The following is a 25,936-nucleotide window of genomic DNA, read 5'->3' on the forward strand; positions in this document are numbered from 1 at the left end:
ACACAAAACAAAAACGTAGTATAGAAAGGCATAAAAATAATTATTTTTAGTATACCCTGGGGCTTCGAGCCTATTATATAATATAGTAATATCTTCATCATATATACTTATTGCATTTAGAAATCATTATAACTTTTATGAGCACTAACCACTGCCACTTTTATGACGACCCAGGGATAATGTTAATTTGTGTCACCTCACTGTAATCCATTGAACGTTTAAACTTTTTCCGTAAGTCCATAATAACTTTGCGCTTGGCCACAAGTATAACAAATACGGATACTCCTTGTAGTCTGGTAATTGTAAGCACAATGTCCCAAATAATCCAATTATTTCGGAAGTATAGATTTTGCATCTCAATTGTGAATGTGATTCCCATAATCAGAAATAGTTTGATGCTCATTACGAATCTGTCAAAAATTAAAAATTTAAAGTTTATAAATAATTTTTGACCAATAAATCAAAAATCATTTAAAATATTTAAATTAAAAAGTGGAGAAGACGGAAACTACTAACTTTAAATTTATCAAACTTTTAGATTATTGAGTAATAACATTATATTATATAGGTATATAATATTTTGTACTATAATTCAAGTTAAAAATATGTATTTATCAGTATCTTCATATTTTTAGACACTTATCACTTATATTTTCACTTACCTCACAGAGATTAATGTTCATAGCATTGTAAATTATTTTAAGTGCCCTTACATTAAGCATTAAATGACACAGCTGGGCACATACGGCAAACAAATAATAAAGCTTCCTAGTTTCTTAAATATAGTTATTAGGTACCACAATAAATATAGGACTTGACAATTTAATAAATAGATACTTGAAGTACGCCACAATTTCAAATATATTTATAGTGAAGGAGTTTTAAATAATGAATATGTACGTGCTTACTAAAATTAGTTAGGTATTTAGGTTGTCATATTCTATACAATTTTGTATTTAAAACATTTTAGTTAGAATCATATTTATGTAGTATGATATATTGGAGCATATTAATGAAACAAAAAACCTCGTTTTTTAAATAAATTCTTAAAAACAAATTATTATAATTATTTATATTTGTTTTTTAACTTATATTAGATACATATTACATATTATGGTGATTTTATTCTGGGCACAGTCCAAATTCTTCCTTGAGAGTAAACAGTATTTAATGGTAAAAAATAAATAATTTATCAGAAAATTAATAAACATAATATAAATACCAATCGTAAAAATACAATTTTCACGAATATTTCAAGATCATTCGCTAGCGGAATGTACTGTAGTTCATTATGCAAATACCTAGTTATGCAAATAAGCCCGTCCACCCGATTTCATACAATATGGTGATATGTATTATAGGTAATAAATCAAAATTATGTGTCAAACGTTTATCATATTTACACGTTTTTAAGGTAGAAATAACTGATGGTTTTTATTATATATAGAATATCCCAGTTTATTACAAACATAAGATAGGTATTTTATAATTTATACATTAACAATTTTGGCGCAATTTTGCTGGTACATTGTGAAGGTTGCTACAACAGAACATTTCTGTAGACATATTATATTATAATATAATATTATAAGTTATAACACCTGGGATGACTGGTTTGAACTTGAATTGTAAACCTATCCCGGATTATAATATACATAAATCCATTTATCACCTACGTCCATTTGTTTTAAATGTTTTTAGTAAATGTGTTTTTTTTCAAAACATTTAAAATACAATAATAAAATAATATTCATGTTCGCTTATGTTTTTTAGACGTATTTGGTTGGTATATAAATATTAAATAGGTAAACAGGTATTATGAAATAATACATGAAAACAATTTCACAAAAACGGGAAACATTGACATTTTTTGAACACAAATAAAAACACAATTTATTTATTTTTTTTAACACAATGTTCAGTTTTCTAAATTCTAATGTAAGAATTCAGTAGGTATATGATATACATGTATACTATTGTATACCTACTTTTATCATTTAAACATTAAAATATTTAAAAATGTTGAATACCATTTTAAATGTATAACACCAAAAGTTAGGTATACATTTAGGTACCAAACAATTATGAAGGTGATTTATGACGATTATATGTAAATATATAACTTATTTAAAAATAAAACAAAATTTATTAAAATATTGAAATATTTCATTTTTTTAAATTTTACACTTTTACAAAGTCCGGTATTCCAACTATTGTTCATTCAAAAAATTAATAAAGCCTACTCCATTTACGCTAGATATTTACTACCAAAATGTCCGAGGTTTAAATACTAAATCAAACTACCTAAATGCTCAAAACCCTCATTCTAATTTCAATGTACTCGGGTTTACTGAAACTTGGCTTTTTAAAAATATTAGTTCCTCTGAATTGGGTTTTACTAATTATAAAGTATATAGATATGTCCGTAATATAAATACTAGTGTCTAGTAGCGTCTCTAGAAGAGGCGGTGTTCTTATTGCCGTTGATAATAAATTATATTCAGAATTGTTAAATGCATCTTCTTGTTCATTAGAAATTGTAACTGTTTTAATAAAATTAGATAATAGAATATGTATTGTTAGTTCCGTATATTTTCCTATCAGCTTATCAGTAGATTTGTATACTTTTTATTTTGATATCAAAGGAAATATGTTAAATAATTATCTGAATGCTGAGTTTTTATTATTAGGTGATTTTAATTTACCTTTGGCAGAATTTTCTAACGCAAAATCTCTTTTTTTCAACAATTTATCCTTTCTAAACTTTAAACAAATTAATAATGTTTTAAATAAAAATAATATTTTACTCGATTATGTTATAACTAACTCAGATACCTACCAGTTTCCTTAAATACTTCACCTTTTATTAATGTCGATTTACATCACCCCCCTCTTATTAATAACTATTCATTTCCTTACCTTCATATAAATAATCTGATACATCACGAAATATTGTATAATTAGAATAAAGATAATTACAAAAAATTATTCTTAAGTTAAGTGCTTTTATTTTGCATAATATTTTTCAATTAAACGATGAAGATTATAGCTTATAATATAAATTTATTTTACTCTGACATTTGTTCAATTATAAATTATTTTGTTTCAACTATATTAAAATTTTATTTTAATTTAATTTTATAAAATCATTTTTATATATTTAATTTTTAATTTGAATACTCAGTTTTTACCTACCACGATTTTAAATTAATTAATCTGTTACGTACGAGTTTCCTAACGAGACATCACTGATGTATTATCAATATACGCAAGATATTTATAATCGCGGACCGTCACTACAACTTACCGCTCCCGCTTTTTTTTTTGTTCCATTCTACCAATCGATCTAATTATGCAATACTATTTCAGAAAACTGATCTGAATTCGTTAGAATGTCTTTTGAGTACGTTCACTCCACATTTTAAGATTTCTGTTTTAATTCTGAATAAATCCCGAATATTTAACGTTTGAAAATTGCGAAATTTTAAAATATTCAAGCTAAATTTGTAGTGATGGGGGGGGGGGGGGGGGGGGTGAAATTGGGAAAAGTGGACTGACCAAACATAATAACGAATTCAAATTGGTTTGAAAAGTATTATCGAATTACTAGACCCATCCGTATGATGGAATAAAAATTGGACGTTTTGGGTAAAATAACTGTTTAATATATTATAAACTATAGTATTTCGTCAGGAAGTTATTTCCTGGCTAGCCCCACATCGTGCCATAAAAAACCTCATTTCATTAAAAACCAAACAAATTGAAAACTGACAATGTCCGTAAAAAGCTCAAACAAAGTCAAAACATTTTAAAAATGAATGGTGTATAGAAAATGAGAGTATAAACATTCAGTGAAATTTCCATGTATCTACAGTTATTTGTTTTTAAATTAGGTAAAACCAAATAACTAAATTGCTACTTGAGAAATCAAGGGAATATCCAATCTTGTAAAAATATGAACTTCAAACGCTCATAAAAATTTAATTTGATTTGCTTGAAACATTTTTTTTTTTGATAAAGGTAAACAAAGTTATGAGGATCCTTATATTACATTTTTAAGCATTTTTACCCAACAAATAATATTTTGTAAACGATGAAATGTATCATAACTGTTGTGTTTCGATAGCTGACTTGCGACTAAGCCACTCCGTCGGATAGTGGACAATATGTGAGTCCTTTATAATCAGGACCCCACTATAGTTGCGTAAGTACATCAACAACTTCACCAGAAAATATAACTTTAAACTTATATCAGGTCTGTCATTCTTACTTAACCTAACCCTATGGTTACACACATTATTTTTAAACCAACTTGGGTAAATTGCTTGCTCGGACAGTTGAAATCCAATACATCCCATCACTCTTTATGTAAAACCCCCTTGGGTTAGTGTCTAGGTAAACACAACCGATTTCACCAATGTTTGAAGAACAACTATCCGACTACCAAACTTAACCAGACCCATAGGCTCAATTGGAGGGGGGCTTGGGTGTGCTTAGCACCCCCAATTTTGAAATTAGCACCCCCAAAATTGTTCATGTTAATTTACATTTTAATAGTCATTATGTATAAAAAAACAGTTTTTATTATGTTATTTTTTCTTTATATTTATAAATTATATTATTATTTAAAAAACTAATCAAGTGATATTCTGATGAAACGTTTGTGTATGTAGTGTGTAGACGGGTAATACGTAAGACGTGTAATAAAAACATAAAATCATAGTGAACATTTTAAGTTTAGATTATTTGTTAAAACCGTAGCGGTGTCGATAACACCCGTTCGTACAGCAATTCGGCGAAAACACATCGCTGGACACATTTGCAGTGTGACAAAATATATTACTCAGAATACTCTATGCATGGCTAAATATATAGGTATGATTGCAACTTTGTGATACGCAGGTGTCATGGCTGCCACTGGCAGTGAATATTATCACTTTGATTTATTTGCTAACAAATTATTAATTTCTTGGCTAAATAAATCCAAAAGTCACTGCCAGCTAAGATTCCTTTCCATGCTAAAACATGCAATAATTGTACGTGCGCAGCCCATAACGAAAATGCGTCTCAATGCGATCATACCTATATATTTAGCCATGACTCTATGTTTCTATGGACAAACCCCAATCCACTATTGCCACTGTTATAATTTTATCATTGATAAATGATAATGATAGTAAATAATTATATTTATACTAGTGACCAATCGACCAATGTTTTTGAATTGCTATTTGCTTGTATTTATCATCTACATAAGTGAACACTGCCACCCTGCATACATTAACAATTAACCGCTCGAATAGACAATAGTGAACGTGTGAATAAGTTAGTTAGTAAGTTTATTTGAAAGAACCATTTGGATTATTTTGTTTTATAAGTAATTTAGTCATAAACTTTTACTCATAACAAAGTGTTTTTAATAATTGAAAAGTATAAATATAACAAAAAAACGACCGATTGTGAAGCCAATGGAGAAATATCTGCCATTACCAGTAAGTAAAAACCTATAAAATCTCTAAACTAAAATTAAAGTTTGCACTGTCATCTTTCTGAGTGGTGTAAGCAAAATTATTTTACACTCTTACCACTCTTGTTTTCATTTTCACACTTCCAATCAGTTCAGTTACTAATTGTGAAAGATCCTTTTCAGCCTTAAGACAAAATTAAAACTTGGCTTAGGGTATCAATGGGTCAACAGAGATTAGTAGATTTGTCAATATTGTATATTGAAAAAGACTTGATCAATCAAATTGATGTAAATGAAGTATACAATATATTTATACATATTTACACATATTTATATACATATTTTTACTAAAACTGAAAGGAGAATGATATTAGAGTGAAGTGTCAAATTAAATTAAATTTAAAAAATAAATTTTTACATATTAGTTATTGTGCTTATTGATTAATTCTTAATTAAATAATATTATACTATCCAAAGCATTATAGTCAATACTAAATATTTTAGGTAATTGTTGAATGGGTATTGTACGATTTCAGCCTCTGACTATCTATAACCATATGATAATATGACAAAAAAAAAATAGAGGGGCTTCAGCAATTCAGCACCCCCAGTTTTTTCATTGAAATTGCGCCTCTGACCAGATCCACTACAAACCTGTGCCAAAAATTTGCAACTAATACGCAGCTATTTGCAACACACTTATAGCATTTCCTATACTCCATACTTTAACAGCTATCAACATATTTTATAGCTGTTCCCTTACACAAAATTCTATGTTTAATTAATAAAAAACTAATTTGAATATAAAAATTCCTCAATAAAAAAAAATTATGTTGAGACAAAAATGTATAGTTAAAAATATTATTCATTCGTAGAGTACCTACAGGGCCGGCGGAAGGCACAGGCAACACAGGCCTATGCCTGGGGCGGCATTATGGAAGAGGCGGCATTTCCTTGATAGTAGGAAGGACCGTATTTAGAATAACATAAATATGTTGCTACTTAGGCTAACGCAAAAACCAAAAACCGTTTTTAAAATACCAATGATTTAATTAATATAAATTAAATAAATTTATTTTTGGTTGGGACGGTTTATTTAAAAGTACAAATGTATAATACACCGAAATAAAATGTAGATAACGTATAACATTAATTGATTTTTCCCCGAAATGACGACGTCGCGGTGGTCGAACGTCGATAACAATAACATACTACTAATAATAATTATTCTGTGACAATAATATACGATATTATTATTATTTGTTATATTGTTTATTTTTGGCGTGACGACACGCCGACACGCCGGGCTATTTGCTGATAATACGATAATCGCTTCTATTTGTTCTATGATAAATTGATAATACTAATTACTAGCGTCTAGCACATCTCAATGCGTCTCAATAATATTATTTGCTTTTCACTCGTATACACAATAATTCCAATTGTGAAATGGTTGAACAAAATGATCAAGGTTTTAGTCTAGTAGAAGATACACCTGCAGATTCGTTTGACCTTGAATTATTAAAAGATCCAAAGATGTGGCCAGTTATTTGTGATAAAATACGGATGTTTTTAGTTCAAAAGGGCCCTTATCAAACACATTCGAAATCGTACCCAAAAGATAATACAGGTCGAAGATTTACAATCAATCATTTTTTTAGAAAATTAAGTAATGGAATGGAGGTAAAACGATCATGGTTAGTATATTCCGGTACGGGTGATTCTGTATTTTGTTATTGCTGTAAATTATTTAATGAGACAAAATCGTCTTTAGGCAAAGAGGGATATCATGATTGGAAGAACATTGCTGAAACGTTAAAACAACATGAACGGTCTCCACATCATGAAACATCTTTTCTTAAGTGGAAAGAACTAGAAATAAGAATAAATAATTCAAAAACCATAGGCAATATAAATGAAAAAATAACAAAAACGGAAATTCAACATTGGAGACAAGTTATAGAAAGAATAATATCATTAATAAGAGTACTTGGAAATCAAAACTTAGCTCTACGGGGAACTCATGACAAACTCAATTTAGAAAATAATGGAAATTTTTTAAAATTCATTGAGTTTTTAGGTAAATTTGACCCAGTTATGAAGGAACATATAAGAAGAATAACCTCCGATGAAATACACACTCATTATCTTGGAAAAGAGATACAAAATGAGATAATTAATTTATTAGCGAAAAAAATTAGACTTCATATATTAAATTGTCTGCAAAAAGCAAAATACTATTCAATTGTTCTCGATTGTACGCCAGATATTAGCAATAAAGAACAAATGACTATGATTTTCAGATTTGTCACGATTTCAGAAGATACTGGTGAAGTCACTATAAATGAATACTTCGTAGATTTTATTCAACTATATGATACATCTGGATTTAATATGACAAATATCCTATTGGATAAATTAAGAGAATTTGAAGTTAAACTTGAGGATATGAGAGGTCAAGGCTATGACAACGGAGCGAATATGCGTGGAAAACATAGTGGTGTTCAAGCAAGAATTCTTGAACTAAATTCTAGAGCTTTTTATGTACCATGCAATGCGCATACTTTAAATTTGGTTTTAAATGATTCTGCTAATTGTTGCCTTGAAGCTGTCTCGTTCTTTAGTTTAATTCAAGCAATTTACAATTTGTTTTCTTCATCAACTCACCGTTGGGATATATTGATTAAATATTTACCCGGTTTAACTGTAAAACCACTAAGTGCTACTCGGTGGGAAAGTAGAGTGGATGCAGTTAAAGCTATTAGATTCCAATTAAATGAAATATGTGATGCATTGTCAGATATTGTAGAAGATAACACTTTAACTAATGCATCTGGTGTTAAAAGTCGTTCTGAAGCCCAAGGAATTTTAAAAAAAATATCCGACTTTAAATTTGTGATGTGTTTAGTAATATGGTATGATATTTTATATGAAATTAATATTTCGAGCAAACTTCTCCAATCACCCTCGCTTGATCTATCAGAAGCTACTAACCAATTAAACATCACAAAAAAGTTCTTGGAAGATTATCGTTCTGAAGAAGGTTTTAAAAAAAACATTAAAAACTGCAAAGGAAGTTGCTAAAAAAGTTGGAATTGATGACAAATTTGATAGTTTACAAAGATCGAGACGTAAGGCGATTCTTTTTAATTATGAATCTCAGGATAACCCTATAAATGATCCAGAAATTCACTTCAAAGTTAATTTTTTTTATCAAGTTTTGGATACAGGTATTCAGTCAATAATTGAAAGATTTGATAAGCTATCTGAGCATAACAGTTTATTTTCGTTCTTATATAACATATCAATAATTGAAGATGAAAATGAGTTGTTAAACACTGCAAGGATCTACAACTTTCTCTCACTTCTAACGACGGTTTAAACACAGATATTAGTGCTGTAGAATTACATCAAGAAATTATCGCATTTAAAAGATATTCAAGGACTGAAAAAAGTGATCCACGCAAGGTTTTGGAATACATATGTAAAAGGAAAAGGAACGGCGGTGTTCTCGGTAAGACGTACAAAACCGGACAGATTCACGGCGGCCGTGCTAAATAATATTTGCATAGACGGCGCGGCGGCGTGCGATAACGTTTAATCTACATATTATATAACTCACAAAACACATTCAATACGAAAATAAAACAATACAAATAAGGTGGTATGTGTGTGTGAGACCAGCTGTCTTCAATGACCAGTGATAATTAACCATATAAAAATAATATTGTTGTTATGTTGCGGCGGCAACAGTAATAATTGCAATGTTAATTTTACTACAGATACAAAATAATATTTAATGTAACAATAGGTATTATAATTGTGTAAAAATTACATTTTAATTTATTAAAAATAATAAAAAGTAAACAGCTCATAAATTATGCATGCTAATTGTATATAAAAGGTAGTTAATTAATATATTAATTATGATACCAACATTAAATAACTATGGTATAAATCTCTGTATTATACCTACGTATTTAATTATGAAATTGCAGGTAGCAGTGTAGTAGAACATTTGTTGCTTGTATTCTTTACAACATAATTTTCGTAGTTTATTGAAAATTAATTAAACTATAAAAGTGAATATTAAAATTCAAGAAAAAAACAATTAAACAAATAAACATTTTTTTCTGAAATTTTATTTGATAGGATTTATCAATTTTTTTTTATAAATATATATACTATGTAGGTATTTGGAACAAAGATAAATTATTTAAGTAAAATATAACATACCTTATATAAAATTGGATTAGTCGTATTATTAAATTATTAACTATTATTTTAATTTTATTATAACCACACAAAACAAAAAACGTAGTACAGAAAGGCATAAAAATGATAATTTTTTTTATACCCTACGGCATAGAGCCTATTATATAATATAATAATATCTATATAATATATAGTTATTGCATTTATAAATATAAATATTGCAGGTATAATGATTTTTAATTAGAAATCATTATAACTTTTATGAGCACTGCCCAGTTTTATGATGACCCAGAGATGGTGTTAATTTGTGTCGACTCACTGTGATCCATTGAACCTCTAAACTTTTTCCGTAAGTCCATAATAACTTTGCGCTTGGCTACAAATATAATAAATATATATACTCCTTGTAGTCTAGGAATTGCATTCAAAATGTCATATACGATCCAATGAATTTGGAATATGATACGTATTATCGAAATTATAACCGGGATTCCCATAACCAGAAATAGTTTGATGCCAATTACAAATCTGTCAAAAATTAAAAATTAAAAGTTATTTTAAGTCATATGAAAAAATTTGAAATAATTTTTAAAGAATAGATCAAAAATTGTTTAAAAGATTTATATTAACTAGTGGAAAAGACCGAAACTACTAACTTTAAAATTATCAAACTTTTAGTTTAATGAGCAATAACGTCATATTACCTACATAATATTTTGTTCTATAGTTCAAGTTTAAATTATAGTCGAACTATTTTAAGTACATTAAGTATTAAATGACACGGTTGGGTGCATACGACAAACAAATTATAAAGTTTACTAGTTTATTATAAATAAGTATTAGGTACTACTATATATAATATATATATATCGGTAATTAACAAATCAATAAATACTCGAAGTACGCCATGATTTCAACTAAGACTATCAACTATAACTTATAGTGAAGGAGTTTTAAATAATGAAAATGTAGGTACCAAAAGACCCAAAGACCAAAAGTAAATAGCAGACTATATTAGGTACCTATGTGACCTATGTAAATGGATATTACCCTACCTACTGTATTCTTACCTTTCTTTGTAAATATGAAAACTTTTTGTTTTTGAATCTGTTGGGTTGAATGTATTGAGTTCAGATTTAATTCTTGAACAATGAATAGCAGTTAGCAAGAACAAAATTAAATTGGCAGTAACTATAACACAGATGGGTAGCATGTAGAAAATGTAAAATCCGTAGCGATAGGGGTCTGGAAAAATATTAAATATAAATTAATAATTATATATTTATAACCATGCAATACACTAATTAATTTAGAAAACCAGTGGCGCCGATGTTCAAAGTTATATCCCAAAATATCGAACTTTATACTTTGTGAATCCGAAAAAAATTCACAACCATAAAAATAAGTAAATAATGTTAACGTTAATAGTTGCAAATAAAATATATGAACAAAAAATATTTTTAATCAAAATTTTAGGTAACAATGTAGGCACCTAATTTTCTTTGAAAAATAATCTGTTAAACTACTGATTATTATAAGTGTATATTAGGGTGGTCTAATACTAGGCCAAAAAAATTTTTTTCCGAAAACTTTATCTCCTACACTTGATAATTGTTCTGTTTTGACAAAAACTGACTATATCGTTTCGTTTTTTATCTGTAATCCTGAGAATAATAGTTGGGTTGGCTGTGATATATGTTGACTGATCAATTTCTGACCAATAAGACTGAAATCGTACAAAAAGTCGGTTATCAAGCCCTGATGTAGCTGAAGGCAAGACTGCTTGAAATGCTGCTCCAATAACCAACTCAAATATGTGATGTCTGCATGCTAGCCAAAATAAATTTTTTCCAAGTTTACGTTCCAATAGTACACAAGAACCTTTGTTTTTCCCGGTGTTCGAGGACGTTGTGTCAAAACACATGGCAACAATATTTTGGCTTAAGTTCCATTCTTGATCACTCAATGTGAAAACCCGGCCAATGCTGTGCTATGTAATATTATACTTATTTATAGTCGTTGACATGACCGTATCCGAGAAATAAGATAAGATATAATATCATAAAATAAGATAATTACAAAACATTAAGCTGGTATTGTATATACGTATATACTATATACCGTAAAATGAAACAAACTTTCAGTTGCTTGGGATGACTCAAAAATAGTTATATTATATTAATATTTATAGATAAATTATTTTTAGACTATAGAGAATAACTTCAGGTGGTAGGAGGTAAACATAAATGATCATTGGTTTTTTAGACCACCCTAGTGTATATATTTGTGTTTTGTGTAAGTGCACCATCATGCAGATGCAGTGGTGTAGTATATAGAATTGTTTACAGAAACCGAATTGATGCAAAATAATTTTAAACAGCATTTTATTTTTAATACTTTGATTAAATTCTTAAAATACTTAAAAATTCTTAAATATAGTGTCATTCAAAATTTTGTTACTGCCTGCATATAACATTTCCACGCTCAATAACGTGTCTTAGGGTCTAGAAAATTCGTTTTATTGTTTTTCTAATTTTTACTATCTTTGGAGGGGAAACACGTTTGCATTCACCTGGAATGATCCAACACTTATGCAAACTGATTAGAGTATTTTGGAAAGTGTTGTGTCATATTCTAAGACAGAAGGTTATCGTAAAATAATAGTAGCAACATTTTCAAAATCTTAATTTTTTTCACGAAATAATTTTTTTATGACATAGGTACTTTGTACATCAGAAATATAAAATAACGATTTCTTTAATAGCTTAAAGAAAAAGTTTAAACATTTTAGTTGGAATAATATTTATTCATGTAGTATGACATATCGGCATATCATTTTAAAAAAAAACCTCGTTTCTTAAATAAATTCTTTAAAACACATTATTAAAGAATATTTTTTTTAAACTTATATTTGATGCATATTGCATAATATGGGGATTTTATTCTAGGCACGGTTCAAATTCTTCATTCAACAGTCAACAGTATTTAATGGTATAAATGTATAATATATTGGCCAATAAATAAACATATTATATCTACCTATTTACCTAACCATTTACACGTTTTAAGGTAGAAATATCATATAGCTTTAAATAAGTATAAAATATTCCTGCAGTTTATTACAAATGAATACATTATATTGTGGTAATAAAATATTAACACCTAGGTACACTGAGTTAAAATATGCAATAATTAAATCTGAGAAAACAAAAATTTCGAAATTATTTATTTTTAAAATAATTGTATGAACTTACCGTAAAAAAAGCATCTATTGTATCCTATATCGGGTGCCAATTCCAGTAGCGTTTCGTGTTGTGAATGTTGAAATAAATAACCAGTAGATACGAAAATACTTGAAAATCCCCAACAGTAAATATGGTACATAATGGTACGTACTGATATTGATGTATTTATGTTTATTGAACAGTTGTGCCTAAATTAAAAAAGTTTTGAAAATATTATATTATGCAGTTATATGAACTGTTATAATTTGTACTTTTAGATTTTAGAAGCAGCACCTTATATTATAATATGATATTATGCTAGACACTGGTATAATGCATTAGGTAATAGGTACAATACTATATAAGTCAGTTTATGAATTCAAAATAAAATATTTTGATTTTGATTTCAATTTTGCTTATTGCTTGGATTTAATGAATATTTCTGTGCCTTATTTAAATAAAACCTTAACAATAAAATATTAAACATAATTTAATTAAAATTTCACTTTTACGTTTTTACGATTTTAAATGTTCTACCTACGAGCTATATACGTGCCATAAGCGCGTTTCAAATATGCTTGGATGTTAAACGGTCCTAAGAAAACGAAATTTCCTACTGATGAACAGTTATTGACCAGGTCACTACTTTTGTTGAATTTAAATTGTGTATTATATTTCTTTATACAATTTAAATCGATTTTTTAATAAAAATTATCAACCGATTGTTATTTTGATTTAATTTATTGATTTTAGTTTCAATATAAATGTATCATTTTATTATATAAGTTTCAATTTTGATTATATTACTATGGATTTCACAGAGAAATTTTATCTATATCTTTAATCGAATAATAAACTATGTATAGCAATAGGTAATATAAAATATGCTATAAGCATAAAGCATAATTAAGCATAATTAACTATAATATTTAATAACATATGCTATTAGCATATGATATTAATATGCTCAATACTAGTTAGGTAATATTATGTACCTATTCAAAGATAATTACATTTATGACTTGTTTCTTTTGTTGGTACATTTGGGTGTAGGAATTTCTCACATGACTTTATTATAATAATTCATATTTATATACATTTTTGAATATACAACTATGTATGGTTCTTGACAAGTCCAGTGGGTAGTGAATATACTTTAAATATGTATACATATCTTCATTTTTTTTTACAGTTGATAGGACAATGATCAGTAATTATATACTTATAAACTTATACAAACTTTTATTATACACTTCATATATATAGGTATGTTATGAAATTATAATATAATTATTATTTAGGTATAGCTTATTAATATTTGACGTAAAGTGCTTCAAATTTACACATTTTCACATGCCAGGAAGTGGGGCCCTCCACTGAAACCAAAAAACCAACAAAACAAGCTGGTTATGAGAGTAAAAATAACAGTCCAAGGTATAATAAATATTAAATTTATTTTATGAAAAGGTTAACTCTATAACAATAATATTATGTAACGCACAAATTTTCAGTAAGTAGTGGTACCATTTATGTTATCACTCAACACACAACACACAACAACCTAACCTAACCGATTTGTAAGTCTTATTCCGTACCCGTATAATTATAATAGAAGATGACAATTATAGTTGTTAATTGTTATTACTTATAAGTTTAATCATATTCACCTGCCTAATCATTTGTATCCTAGAAGTTCATAACACACCATAAATATACACAATATTATTTTTGTACACATTTTTTTACCATATTATGTAAGAATATAATTTACATACCTTAACGTCCAGTAAACATCGAAGCATATTACGTTTAACCAGCAAAATGTTGTCAAATATACAAATAATACTAAATAACCTAAAATGTATTATACTTTAAATTAATTCAAAATACATAAACAAAAAAAATAATAATTAATAGTAAATATAATGTGGAATCCAAAACATGTTCCCGATAAGAGTAAATAACGGCAATAATTCTATTTATTGTTGTTAGCTTTTATATGGTTAGGTTACTTAGGTTAGTTGCTTGAAGTTGCCCCCTCCCCACATTGCAATGTTCACTTCAAATCTTCACCAATATTTTGGAACTTATTTGGATCTAATTGCAACTATATTTTCCGAATTTGGAACTTCATACTTCACCCAGTAAAATTGTATTTTGGTTGGCACATTTTGATGATAATTTATTAAGTTCCGACTATCTTGATATAAAGTTAAGCCCAAGTGAAACCACTAATCAAGTTTCCAATGTGGGCTGAATCTGATGTACTCTTTGGAATCGCTGCATTTTACTGTTTATAGGTAATACAAATATTAGAAAGACAAGAATAATTATATTGATATGAAAACATTTATAGGTATACAACTCCTACCATAAAATGTATGGCTGTAGTATTTTCGTGTATAAACGAACAAAACAAACGCAAGTTACTATCATCTAATCTCAGAAACAACTTGACTGATTTTAATAAAAGTTATTAAAATTCTTAAGAATCGAAGGGGTTTTTAGATTTTTTGTTAAACCACGATTAGCCAATAGCAGGGGTAAACCTTTTGAACACTACGTGCCATGAAAAATATTTTGTTATAATCAATATTGTAAAAAAAATAATTTAATTTGATAATGTATTTGTATAAAAAATTGACATACGTATTTGTACTGATAAGTGTTTACTGAGGTAGGTTTATTACTCTCAATAAACGTAGATAAAATACTAAACGCAATATTATATTATATATTTTAATTTTTCGCGTGTCACCTCGGGCACGCGTGCCGTGGATTTGCCATCCCTGGCCTATAGGGTAACTAACGCCTCATGCATGAATTTCGTTTTGGCTCCCAAGTTAGGTAGGTAATTAAAATTGGTTCAGCTGATCACATATTATGTGCTATCTTGTACGTTTGTAAGAAGTAGACTTCGGGTTTATGGTCATCTTAATGTATGGGATTTACTAGGAATTATATTTTATAATGTTCAAATGCGCAAAAGGATAATTATCAAACTCAAGTACAAAAAATAACTAATCATGTTTATAATATAATTTATATAAAATAATCTATTCCTTATACAAATATTATAATTTATAATTTATTATTGACACTTGAGAATTAACCAAAAAGAAATGAAATGTTTTTTCAAGATTCTGAGTGGAGCAATAAATGTATTAATTCTATAATGTTTTTTTTTTAAATTTTTTTTTTAGTCGTCACCGTTTGGGGTAGTAAAACTGCTTGGATTTTCTTCAACAGTAACTTGTTGGATGGGAAAGTGAATCTAGTTGGTGTATTTGGGAGGTTGAAATTCTCAATAGTTTTCAAAATCATCCAGAAAAACCACATAAAAATTAAGGAAAAACGGGAATATTTACGCAAAATCAGACAAACTCTAAAACAAATGATGCAATTTTCACTGGATGTTTATATTAGCATTTTCTATACACGATAAATATTTTGATTTGTTTTGAACTGTTTATGGAAATTTTCAGTTTCCAATTTTTTTAGTTTTTTTTCTATGAAAGTTAATTACATTTTATTTTTTTGCCACAAAAGCTTGAAAATGTAATACAAGGCTCCTATTGTATTGTTATGGTGTTTGAAAAATATTAAAAATCCTTATAGTTTTTTTTATAAGCATTTAAAGTTCAAATCTTGACAAAATACGGAAAAATTATGAAAGTTAGCAAATTATTTTGGATGAAGAATTTATAAAAATTATTTTTTTTTTAAATTTAAGATTTGGTAATGTAACATACGAGATTCATCATAAGTTTTTTACCTTTATCAAAAAAAAAACAGAAGAGACATACCGAATGGAATACACAACGGGCTATTTATGTTATCATTTATCGAATCTCCAATCGCTGTGCAGACGAACAACAGAAGCTGGCAGGCCACGTAGCACATGACGTAGTAGCCATGGACGTTCCGGAGGCTGGACAGTGTGGCGTACACGAGCAGCGTGAGTGCCAGGGACACGATAGACGGCACCAAAGTGGCTAGAAAGAGGAAGTCCTTTAAACTGCTTTGGGTGTCTTCTGCTTTGTCATGGACGCATATGATCGCCAGTATGCCGTCAGCCACCAGTGACTCGGCCTTGGCGTAATACTCCACGCAGTAGTCCATGTCCGGTACGAGCCGGTCTTCGTTGATACGGTAAAGGCTGCCATCCATGGACAAAATAAAACTGTCCAACAATACATGCGATATGGAACACGATCCTTTGGTGTAGTACGGCAGCACCGTGCTGTTCGACCGGCTCACCCAGTCCACGTCTATTTCATAGACGAACAACTTGAATGGCGTCTCGCTCTTCTTGCACGTCATACTACTGTACCTACGATATATTATACTCGTCAGTGTAATTTGGGAAAGATAATGCTCTGATACAAAGTAACGTTTACTGCTAAAGGCATTTATAATGTCAATGGCAATGGCAATATCATTTTTTTCTTTTTACAAGATTTAAGTAACATTGAACTGATACGTTTCCATTATTACTTAGGCCTATTACGGCCGTAGATACTAAAGTATTAGATATTATTCATTTTTCCTCTGAGCGGAGTGAGGAAGCTAGTGGTTTTACAATGGTTTTTTTTTTTTTATACTGTATACGAAATTTCTACCAGAAGGAGTGTTTTGATTTCATCATAAAGTACCATATCTTTTAGCAAATTGAATCATGATGGTACTTTAGACGAGTCATTTTTCGGTTTTCTCAATAGTTATTTAATGCCATGGGAAAAACTACCGACAAATTACGAAAAACCGCTAAAAATGGGATTTTAGTTTCTAATGCTTTGTTTATCACCATAGAAACGAATAAAAAATAATTATATTATAATATTAATTCAACTTACAGGATATAATAAATAATAACAATATAAAAAACCCAGACTGATTACATCTCCACTCAGAATCGTTTTTCTTATACAATGATATTATATCATTGAATTCAAGTTTAATACAATCCATTATACATTGACCCACTTGTAACCTACTGCACAGCAGAGTAACATCCACTTAATCGCTTTTTTATAAATTAATTCATAAATTAGAAAGGTATCGTTAAAATCGTATACAGGAGTGCGGCGAGAGTTGCTCATATAAATTAACGTAATAAATTATAACATAATCATTTAATGCTTTAATTTCAATATTGCATATTAAATATTAGGTAGATATATAATATAATATGACAGATTTTGTAACTGTAAAATTATTTTTGTCTCGGATGCACCGAAAGTTTGGTTTTCGATAGCGGTTGAAGCGCGGGAGAGCGTCCTTTTTTCGTCCAGTGGGTGGTAAAGAGGGAATCCCTAAGAGTGCTGGCTGGTAAAGTGGAGGGCGTCACCGTTTTCGGCCAAAATTTATCCTTCCCTTTTCGGCCAGTGTCACTTTTCGGCCAGTGACACTTTTCGGCCAAAACATAAAGTTCCTTAACAATTTTTATAATATTTAATTAAATATGATTAAATCCAAAAATGTGATTTTTTGATAAACATTCTTACCTACAATTGAGTGAAAAAATAATAAAATAAAACAATTGGCAATAAAATGGTTTAACATGTTATTAACTTAGTAAAATAAACTAACAATTAATTTTTGTTCAAAAAATGTTTCTATTTTTATTACTCTTCAATGTAAGTTTAATTTCAGTTCATAGTTGGTTATATTTTACTATCATAATTATTATTATATTTATACCTATTTTTATAACCTATATGTATTATTTGACTATATTAATTTCTATTCGATTAATGTAAGTAATAACATTGATTATAAATACTAATATAAATATATAATATAATCAATTGTAATAAATAATAATAATATGTTATAACAGTTTATTGCCAATTGTTTTATTTTTTATTTTTTTTCAGTTTTTTTACAGTTGTAGGTAATAATGTTAAAAAAAAATATTTTTTGGATACAATCGTATTAATTAAATATAAAAATTGTTAAGTTCAGTTGTTATAATTGTAAATTTTAAAGAAAACTGTAGTAGTAATTTAATTTCCAAATTTGGACGAATTTAGATATTTAAACAAAGAACGATTTTAGTTTTGTGTTATATTTTAAAAATATTATTCGTGGGTACTTGAAAATTCTTAAGTATATTATTATGTACAAATATGATAAAAAACAAAAGATATTAATTCAACTTAACCGGCTACCGTTTTAATAATAACAATATAAATATAATATATAATATAATCAACATATAATTTATTATTATAACATATAATCAACTATCTTGGAAATTTAAATAACTTATTTGCCTAAAAAATATTTTTTGAATTTTTGAATTTTTGAAAAAAAATCGATTATTATGCTATTCAATTAGAATTTCCATACTCATTACTGTAAAAAAACTGCATTTAAATATATTGATTTTCCACGGAGATACTAAGGGTGATATGGGACTTTTGGGACATACTGTATACATAGGCTGTATAATATAGGCCGCTGTGGACTTACTGTTCATCGAAGACGTATAATTCGTCGCCCATGCAGCACTTGTTGACGCACGTGTAAACGTCTTGGCCGCAGTACTGGTCGCGTGGCCGGCACGTCCGGGCCACCAGCTCATCGGACGGCGTCAGGTCAAAGCAGTAGTCCGGTGGCAACTCGATGGCCGACGGGCCCGCCTCCATCAGCCCACGCACTTCCATGGCGGGCACGTCGACTAGCACTTGCGTGGAATTGCACATTGGTTGCTCATAATCGTAACCCACCATCACCGCATCGGCCACCACCCGAAATCCGTCCCTCAATCGCTGCATCATCCGCTGCAGGTACTCGTCGCGGTCCGCCCTGGGTGGTTCGCAGAATCGCACTTCCGGATCATACAGCTGGCCCGGCGGACAGCACTTCCGGACCGGCACGGCCGTCCGGTTGTCATCGCACGTGCCACCGCCGATCGCCTCGACCGTGTGGTACGTCCGATTTTTGTTCTGGCATGACGTGTCTTCGCCGCCGCTCGTGACTGAACTACTGTTGCAACATACCACAGCGTCGGCCACTGACCAGGCGATCGCGACAACGAGAAACGAGACGGTTGAGGCGAAACACGACCGGACGGTATTCATCGTTTGCGCACACTGATTGGGTGACTTCAGCATGTTCGCTATCGTGACTGTCGGCCGCCGCGTATGTAATGGACATTGGACACTATTCGACGAGTCGTCGCCATCGACCGCCACGCTCTTATATAATATTATAAAAATGTAATATATTGGTTTTTGTTGCCTAAATATTGTTATATCATTGTGTAATGAGTTACGATTATTATGTATCTTACGAGTTGTCAATATTATTAATATAGTATAAAGTTTGTGTTATAAGTGCGGGAATTGAGCTATTTCAGGCAACGTGTGCAAGGGTCGCATTTCGGCCAAGACTGAAATTGCCTTCCCACACAAGTAGTATAAGAAAGCCATTCCTGGATACCCATTCTACCTCCGCATCCACCGCCGTCTCCCCAAAAGTATTATCACATTACTAGATCGATCAGTATGATGGAATAAAAATTGGACGTTTCGGCTAAAATAACTGTTTAATATATTATAAATTAAAGTATTTCGTCAGGCACGTTTTTTTCTGCCAAACCCCGCATCGTGCCATAAAAAACTTAGTTTCAGTAAAAACCAAAAAAATTGAAAACTGACAATGTCCGTTAAAAGCTCAAAAAGTCAAAAAATTTTAAAAATTAATGGTGTATAGAAAATGAGAGTAAACATTCAGTGAAATTTTCATGTATCTACAGTTATTTGTCACAATGTTCACTTCTTTGTTCTATGTTCACATATTTCTTAATTATTTTACATATTAAGTAACTATAATATAATATAATATATTACAAGTAGTGCATTTTTTACTAGTAAACATTTACATATTCGTTATTGAGTCATTTAATTATCCAGTTGGAAAATATTCATAGAATCAAAATAACAATACACACACACAGGCACACAGCACACAGTTAAAACATAACACATATAATATACCGTAGTTAACTATTCGTAAAGAACTGTTGGTACCTAACGAAGGCGAATTCCGGAGTGAAGAATATAATCTGAAATGTGTCTAAATTACCCTTAAGTGCACCTATATAATTGTTATCGTAAATTTGAAAGACATACAATGTACTTAATCAATATAACATTTTTACAAATAATTTATCAACTATTAATTAAGTACGGGTTTAATGTTAATCGAAATTGTATAGTACGCCCAGTTTAAGTTCTTGTAACTTTAGCATACGGACGACGGGTAATGAATAATAGGTTTATCTTACATCGTAAAAAATATTAATTTGTAGAGTAGATAGGTATTAAGGAAAATTATAATTATTATTCATTAAACTTTCTTAATGAACAGATTTTTTTGTCAAGTATAAATTTTTTAACTACCATACATTGAACGTAGATTTATAAAGCCAATTTTAAAAAGCTTATTGCGATGAAATTAAGAAGAACTAAATTCAATAAACTAAATTAAATAGATTTTTTTAATGTATACTTATAATTAATAATAAATTGATACTTTAAAATATTAAAAAATGACTAAAAAAAATAACTTATCAAATATACATTTTTTTATTAAAAAGATTTTCTTTATTAAAAATGGAAATTAGCCAGAGGGTAGGGGTTTAACTTACAAACTCTGAAAACCAACTTACAAATACTTAAAAATGAATATCTTTAACTTACAATCGGTCCGGATCGATTCGGTCGATATGAGGGGGGCTGATGGTTAATATCTAGGGCTGTAGATAACTCAGTGGGGACCAACTTACAAATTCCAAAAACCAACTTACAAATACTTACAAATGAATATCTTTAACTTACAATTGGTCCGGATCGATTTGCCCGATATGGGGGGGGGGGCAAATTTCACACACGTGAGTCATCATCTTATTTTGAACAGAGTATATATCTTTTTATAGTACTTAAAAGTCTGTTTTTTTTTTACTGAGCCATTTTTTTACACGGAGTTGGACGAAGGGTTTCGGTGAATTTATTTTATCACTATAAGTTTCTTTTTTTTATTTAAGAAGTACTTTTCCTTGTTTTGCTTTCTTTGTTTGACTTGTACATTTTAGTTGGCCTATTTATAATTAAATAGTATCAATATATTATTTTACCTACACGAGGTGCGAACACAGTTAACTAACAACAGTAATAAGCAATAATACACTAATATAGTAATATACCAATACTAGTAGTAATTACAAATGTACTCTGTTTCTGTTGATGAATACACGAAATGTTAGACTATTCAAAACTTAAATTTATCAATGTGGACTGAAGTTGACTAGTGTTATACTACTAATAGGTAACTATAATTATATATATTACACCCCAGTCTAACATTATTACCTGACAAATAAAATAAAAAATAAAACTAGTCAAACGTATGGAAACAATTATGAAAATTATATGGATAGTAAATATTTTAAGATAATAAAATGTCCGAAAGATTATGTCTGAAAATTTTCAAAAATAATTGGAAAAAAATCATTACCTTTTAAATTAATTTCCCTTAAAAATATGAATATTTATCAAATAACTTTTTTAAATCTTTAAATCTTAAACCTTTTTTTTTAATCTTTATACATTTGCAAAAATGATATTGAGAACATCGCGTTAAGTAAAGATATTAAGGTGTATTCGTATAAAAAAGGTATGTTTAATCATATTTTAAAAAACAGCTTGAATACATATTATTATGTTACAATTTACATTTTTTTTTTCAGTTAAAAAAATCAACTGTAAAATGGTTTGTATAAATAAATTGTTGTAGGTAGGTATGATTGTTGTTTATTAATATATATAGTCTCTACCATTTAAATTTCAGGAAAAGAAATAATTCAAAATATTATTATTCAGTTAGTAAGGTACCTGTGTTAATAATTATTCATCGTGTTCAACGATTCAAACACAATGTTCACTTAATATTTAACATTTGTAGAGTTGACAGGTATTAAGGAAAATTATAATTATTATTCATTCATTTTTTGTTTTAACTGGTTTTCAATGTCTTTCGATGAGTCTGTTTAATAAATTCACGTTAGGTAGCACGTTTTGTACACTTATCTACTCGCTATCATCAATATCAGCTGATCAATTACTAACTATTATGTCTTTTTGTTTCGCCTTTTAAATAAAATCATTGATTATAAATACAAGTAAATATTAGTATGTAGAAGCAATGCGGTAAAAGGTACTTATTAAAGTTATTAATATTTGAATATTATGTAGGTTTGTGTCTACAATGATCCATGTTTATATCTCGAAGGGCATCCTGTTACAAATAAATGTACGTATATAAATATAACACCATATTATATACATTATAGGTACCTATTGTATACATATAGGGAATATACATAAAATGTTTATTTCTGAAATATACTTTTATATGTAAGGATATAGGTACATTATATAGTTTAGATTGTATTTACAACGAATATTGAATCCACTGTAAATTTGATTTTGCTAAATCTTGAAGGATATGGTTAATCATATTCTCATTTTTATAATAGGTATCATAAATCTTAAAATTACGGTTGATCTGAATAATAACTAGATTTAACAACATATGTAATATTTGCAATGATTTTACTTTGTAAAGATACAAAATAATAATGAATGTAACAATATAATAGTTTAGGTTAAAAATGTATTTGTGTAAAAGATACATTTTATTTTATTAAAAATAAATAAAAGTAAACAGCTCATAAATCATGCATGATAATTGTATATAAAAATTAGTTCATCAATAATAATTATGATACCTTTGATTCAATTATTAAGGTATAAATATTTGCAAGTAGCACACAACTTGTTGCTTATATATTTCCTTTATAAAATACTTTTTGTAATTGATTGGAAATGAATAGAAGAGAACATTAAATTCAAGAGAAAGACCAATTAAACAATTTAACATTTATTTTGTAATGTTATTAGATAGGATTTATGAATTTTTTTAATATAAATATTATACTATGTATTTAGAAAAAAGATAAATTATTTGAATAAAATAAACCATACATAAAATAACATTGATTAAATCATATTTTTTGATTATTAATTATTATTTTATTTTTATAACAATTACCAAAAACTAAAACGTAATACTTGAAATCACAAAAATAATGATTTTTTTTATGCCCTAAAGCCTTGAGTCTTAATAAATAATATAATAATATTTAGATAATATTATATATTCATATTGCAATTATTTAGAAAACATTAAAACTTCTATAAGCACTTCCCAGTGCAACATTTATGACGACCCAGAGATAGTATTAATATTTGTGTCGATCCACTGTGATCTATTGAACGTCTAAACTGTTTCCGTAAGTCCGTAATAACTTTGCGCTTGGCCACAAGTATAATAAATACGGAAAAAATATATAAATATATAAATATAAATACTCCTTATGTAGTCTGGTAATTGCAGGCACAATATCCTAAATAATCCAATCATTTCGAAAGTATAGATTTCGCCCAAGACTTAAATTGTTTTCCCGCACAAGCCACACATATGTGAATAGTATAAAGTATATACTATTTTTTGTCACGCCTCTGCATTCATCGATCACGGCAAATGTAATACAGGGATCTAAGTAACAACTAGACCATAATTCTACGACAATAATATTTAATGAAAGAAATGATTTGGTTTTATTTATTTTAAGCGTCACACATGGAGGTTATAACAATACGAATAGAAATCCCAGTTGAGACAAAAATCTATAATTAATAAAAAATCTAATTTAGGTGAAAAATCAAGTTTAATAAAAAATCTATACAGAATAAAAAAATGTAATTTGAATAAAAATTTAACTTTTATTATTCTATTTATATTTGGTATTCCTTTTAGATTTTTTTATTTAAAAACTCATTTAATTAATGAAGAATTATTTTATTTTACATGTTATTTTTTAGTTAAACTTAGGTTTTGTTTATTAAATAGAGATATCCTTTTTATAATTTTTTTTACAATTTGGGTTTTCTTATCAAATTTAAATTTATATATTCATCATTACTTTTTCTTGTCCAAATTAGTTTTTTTATTAATTAATATAGATTTTTTTATTTACCTGGGCTTTTTTTTCTAATTAGATTTTTTTTTATTCATGTAATATTTTTTTTATTCAAATTGGTCTTTTATAATTTATATTTATACTAGCTCTCCGACCGTCGCTGGGGGATACCGCCAAACCCCTCAAGTTGGTGAAGAGTCTTAACCGATGTCGGAAGCTGCAGTGGTATTTTGGTCTGGTCGTCGGCCTCGAGCCGGTTGGTGTATGATAAGGAGGTCTGGTGATAAGGAACTGTGATAAGGTTACCTAACCCAAGTTCGACGTGGCCCGGGTTATGCCGCCGGAAATTCGGAATTCCGTAAAAAAAATCATATGGCCGCCGCGACGTCAAGCAGGTCAGTCACCTCAGTTATCCGGGTAGGCAATCCGACTTCGTCGGATAGCGGATAATGTGGGACGGCCGGGTCACGGCATCAGGTATGCAATCCAACTGCGTCGGATCGCTGACAATACGTTCTTTACTGCCGCCGAAAAAGCAAAAATAAATAATAAATTACGTGAAAAAAAATTTATAAAAATTCGGGCGTCCATGCAAATCATATAGCCAACGAATTTTTTGGGGTGTCTAGCAGGTCAGTATACAACCCAAAAAAACATATTGTGTATCCCTATGGCATATGAACTAATAAATACATACATATCAATATAATATTACAGTTGTCAGGTGAGTTCTGGTTGAGGTAATCAAATCGCCACTTTCTCATTTTGGTAATTCATAATTTAATGTAGCATAAAAATACTGCTACAGTTACTATATAATATATGAAGGGTACAGGGAAAAAACGGTAGTAGTCCATTTCTATAAATTTTTCAGGAGAGCAAAAACAAAGTTTACAGACTTCTACCTATCTAATTATTAAACAAAAAATATGCCTTATGAACTAGATATACCTATACATGCAACTGTATCTGTATAGG

At 28.9% G+C, this 25,936-nt stretch overlaps 1 protein-coding gene across 2 annotated transcripts; it reads right to left on the reverse strand.

Moving 5' to 3' along the window:
• Window positions 1–269: 269 nt before the first annotated feature.
• Window positions 270–20,052, reverse strand: LOC132937249 (G-protein coupled receptor Mth2-like). Of its 2 annotated transcripts, XM_061004085.1 has the most exons (7): window positions 19,384–20,052; window positions 16,713–17,239; window positions 14,682–14,760; window positions 12,937–13,115; window positions 10,753–10,927; window positions 10,002–10,210; window positions 270–410 (listed from the first exon to the last, which is right to left on the reverse strand). In XM_061004085.1, the coding sequence occupies exons 1-7, from the start codon at window positions 20,025–20,027 to the stop codon at window positions 403–405; spliced, it is 1,821 nt and encodes a 606-aa protein (XP_060860068.1). In that variant the 5' UTR covers window positions 20,028–20,052; the 3' UTR covers window positions 270–402. The 2 variants fall into 2 exon arrangements, with proteins under 2 accessions (XP_060860068.1, XP_060860067.1); XM_061004084.1 differs by lacking the exon at window positions 270–410 and having other exon boundaries at window positions 9,279–10,210.
• Between the last annotated feature and the right edge of the window lie 5,884 nt (window positions 20,053–25,936).

This window comes from Metopolophium dirhodum, chromosome 1, assembly GCF_019925205.1.
Source record: "Metopolophium dirhodum isolate CAU chromosome 1, ASM1992520v1, whole genome shotgun sequence".
In the NCBI taxonomy this organism is placed as follows: Eukaryota; Metazoa; Arthropoda; class Insecta; order Hemiptera; family Aphididae; genus Metopolophium; species Metopolophium dirhodum.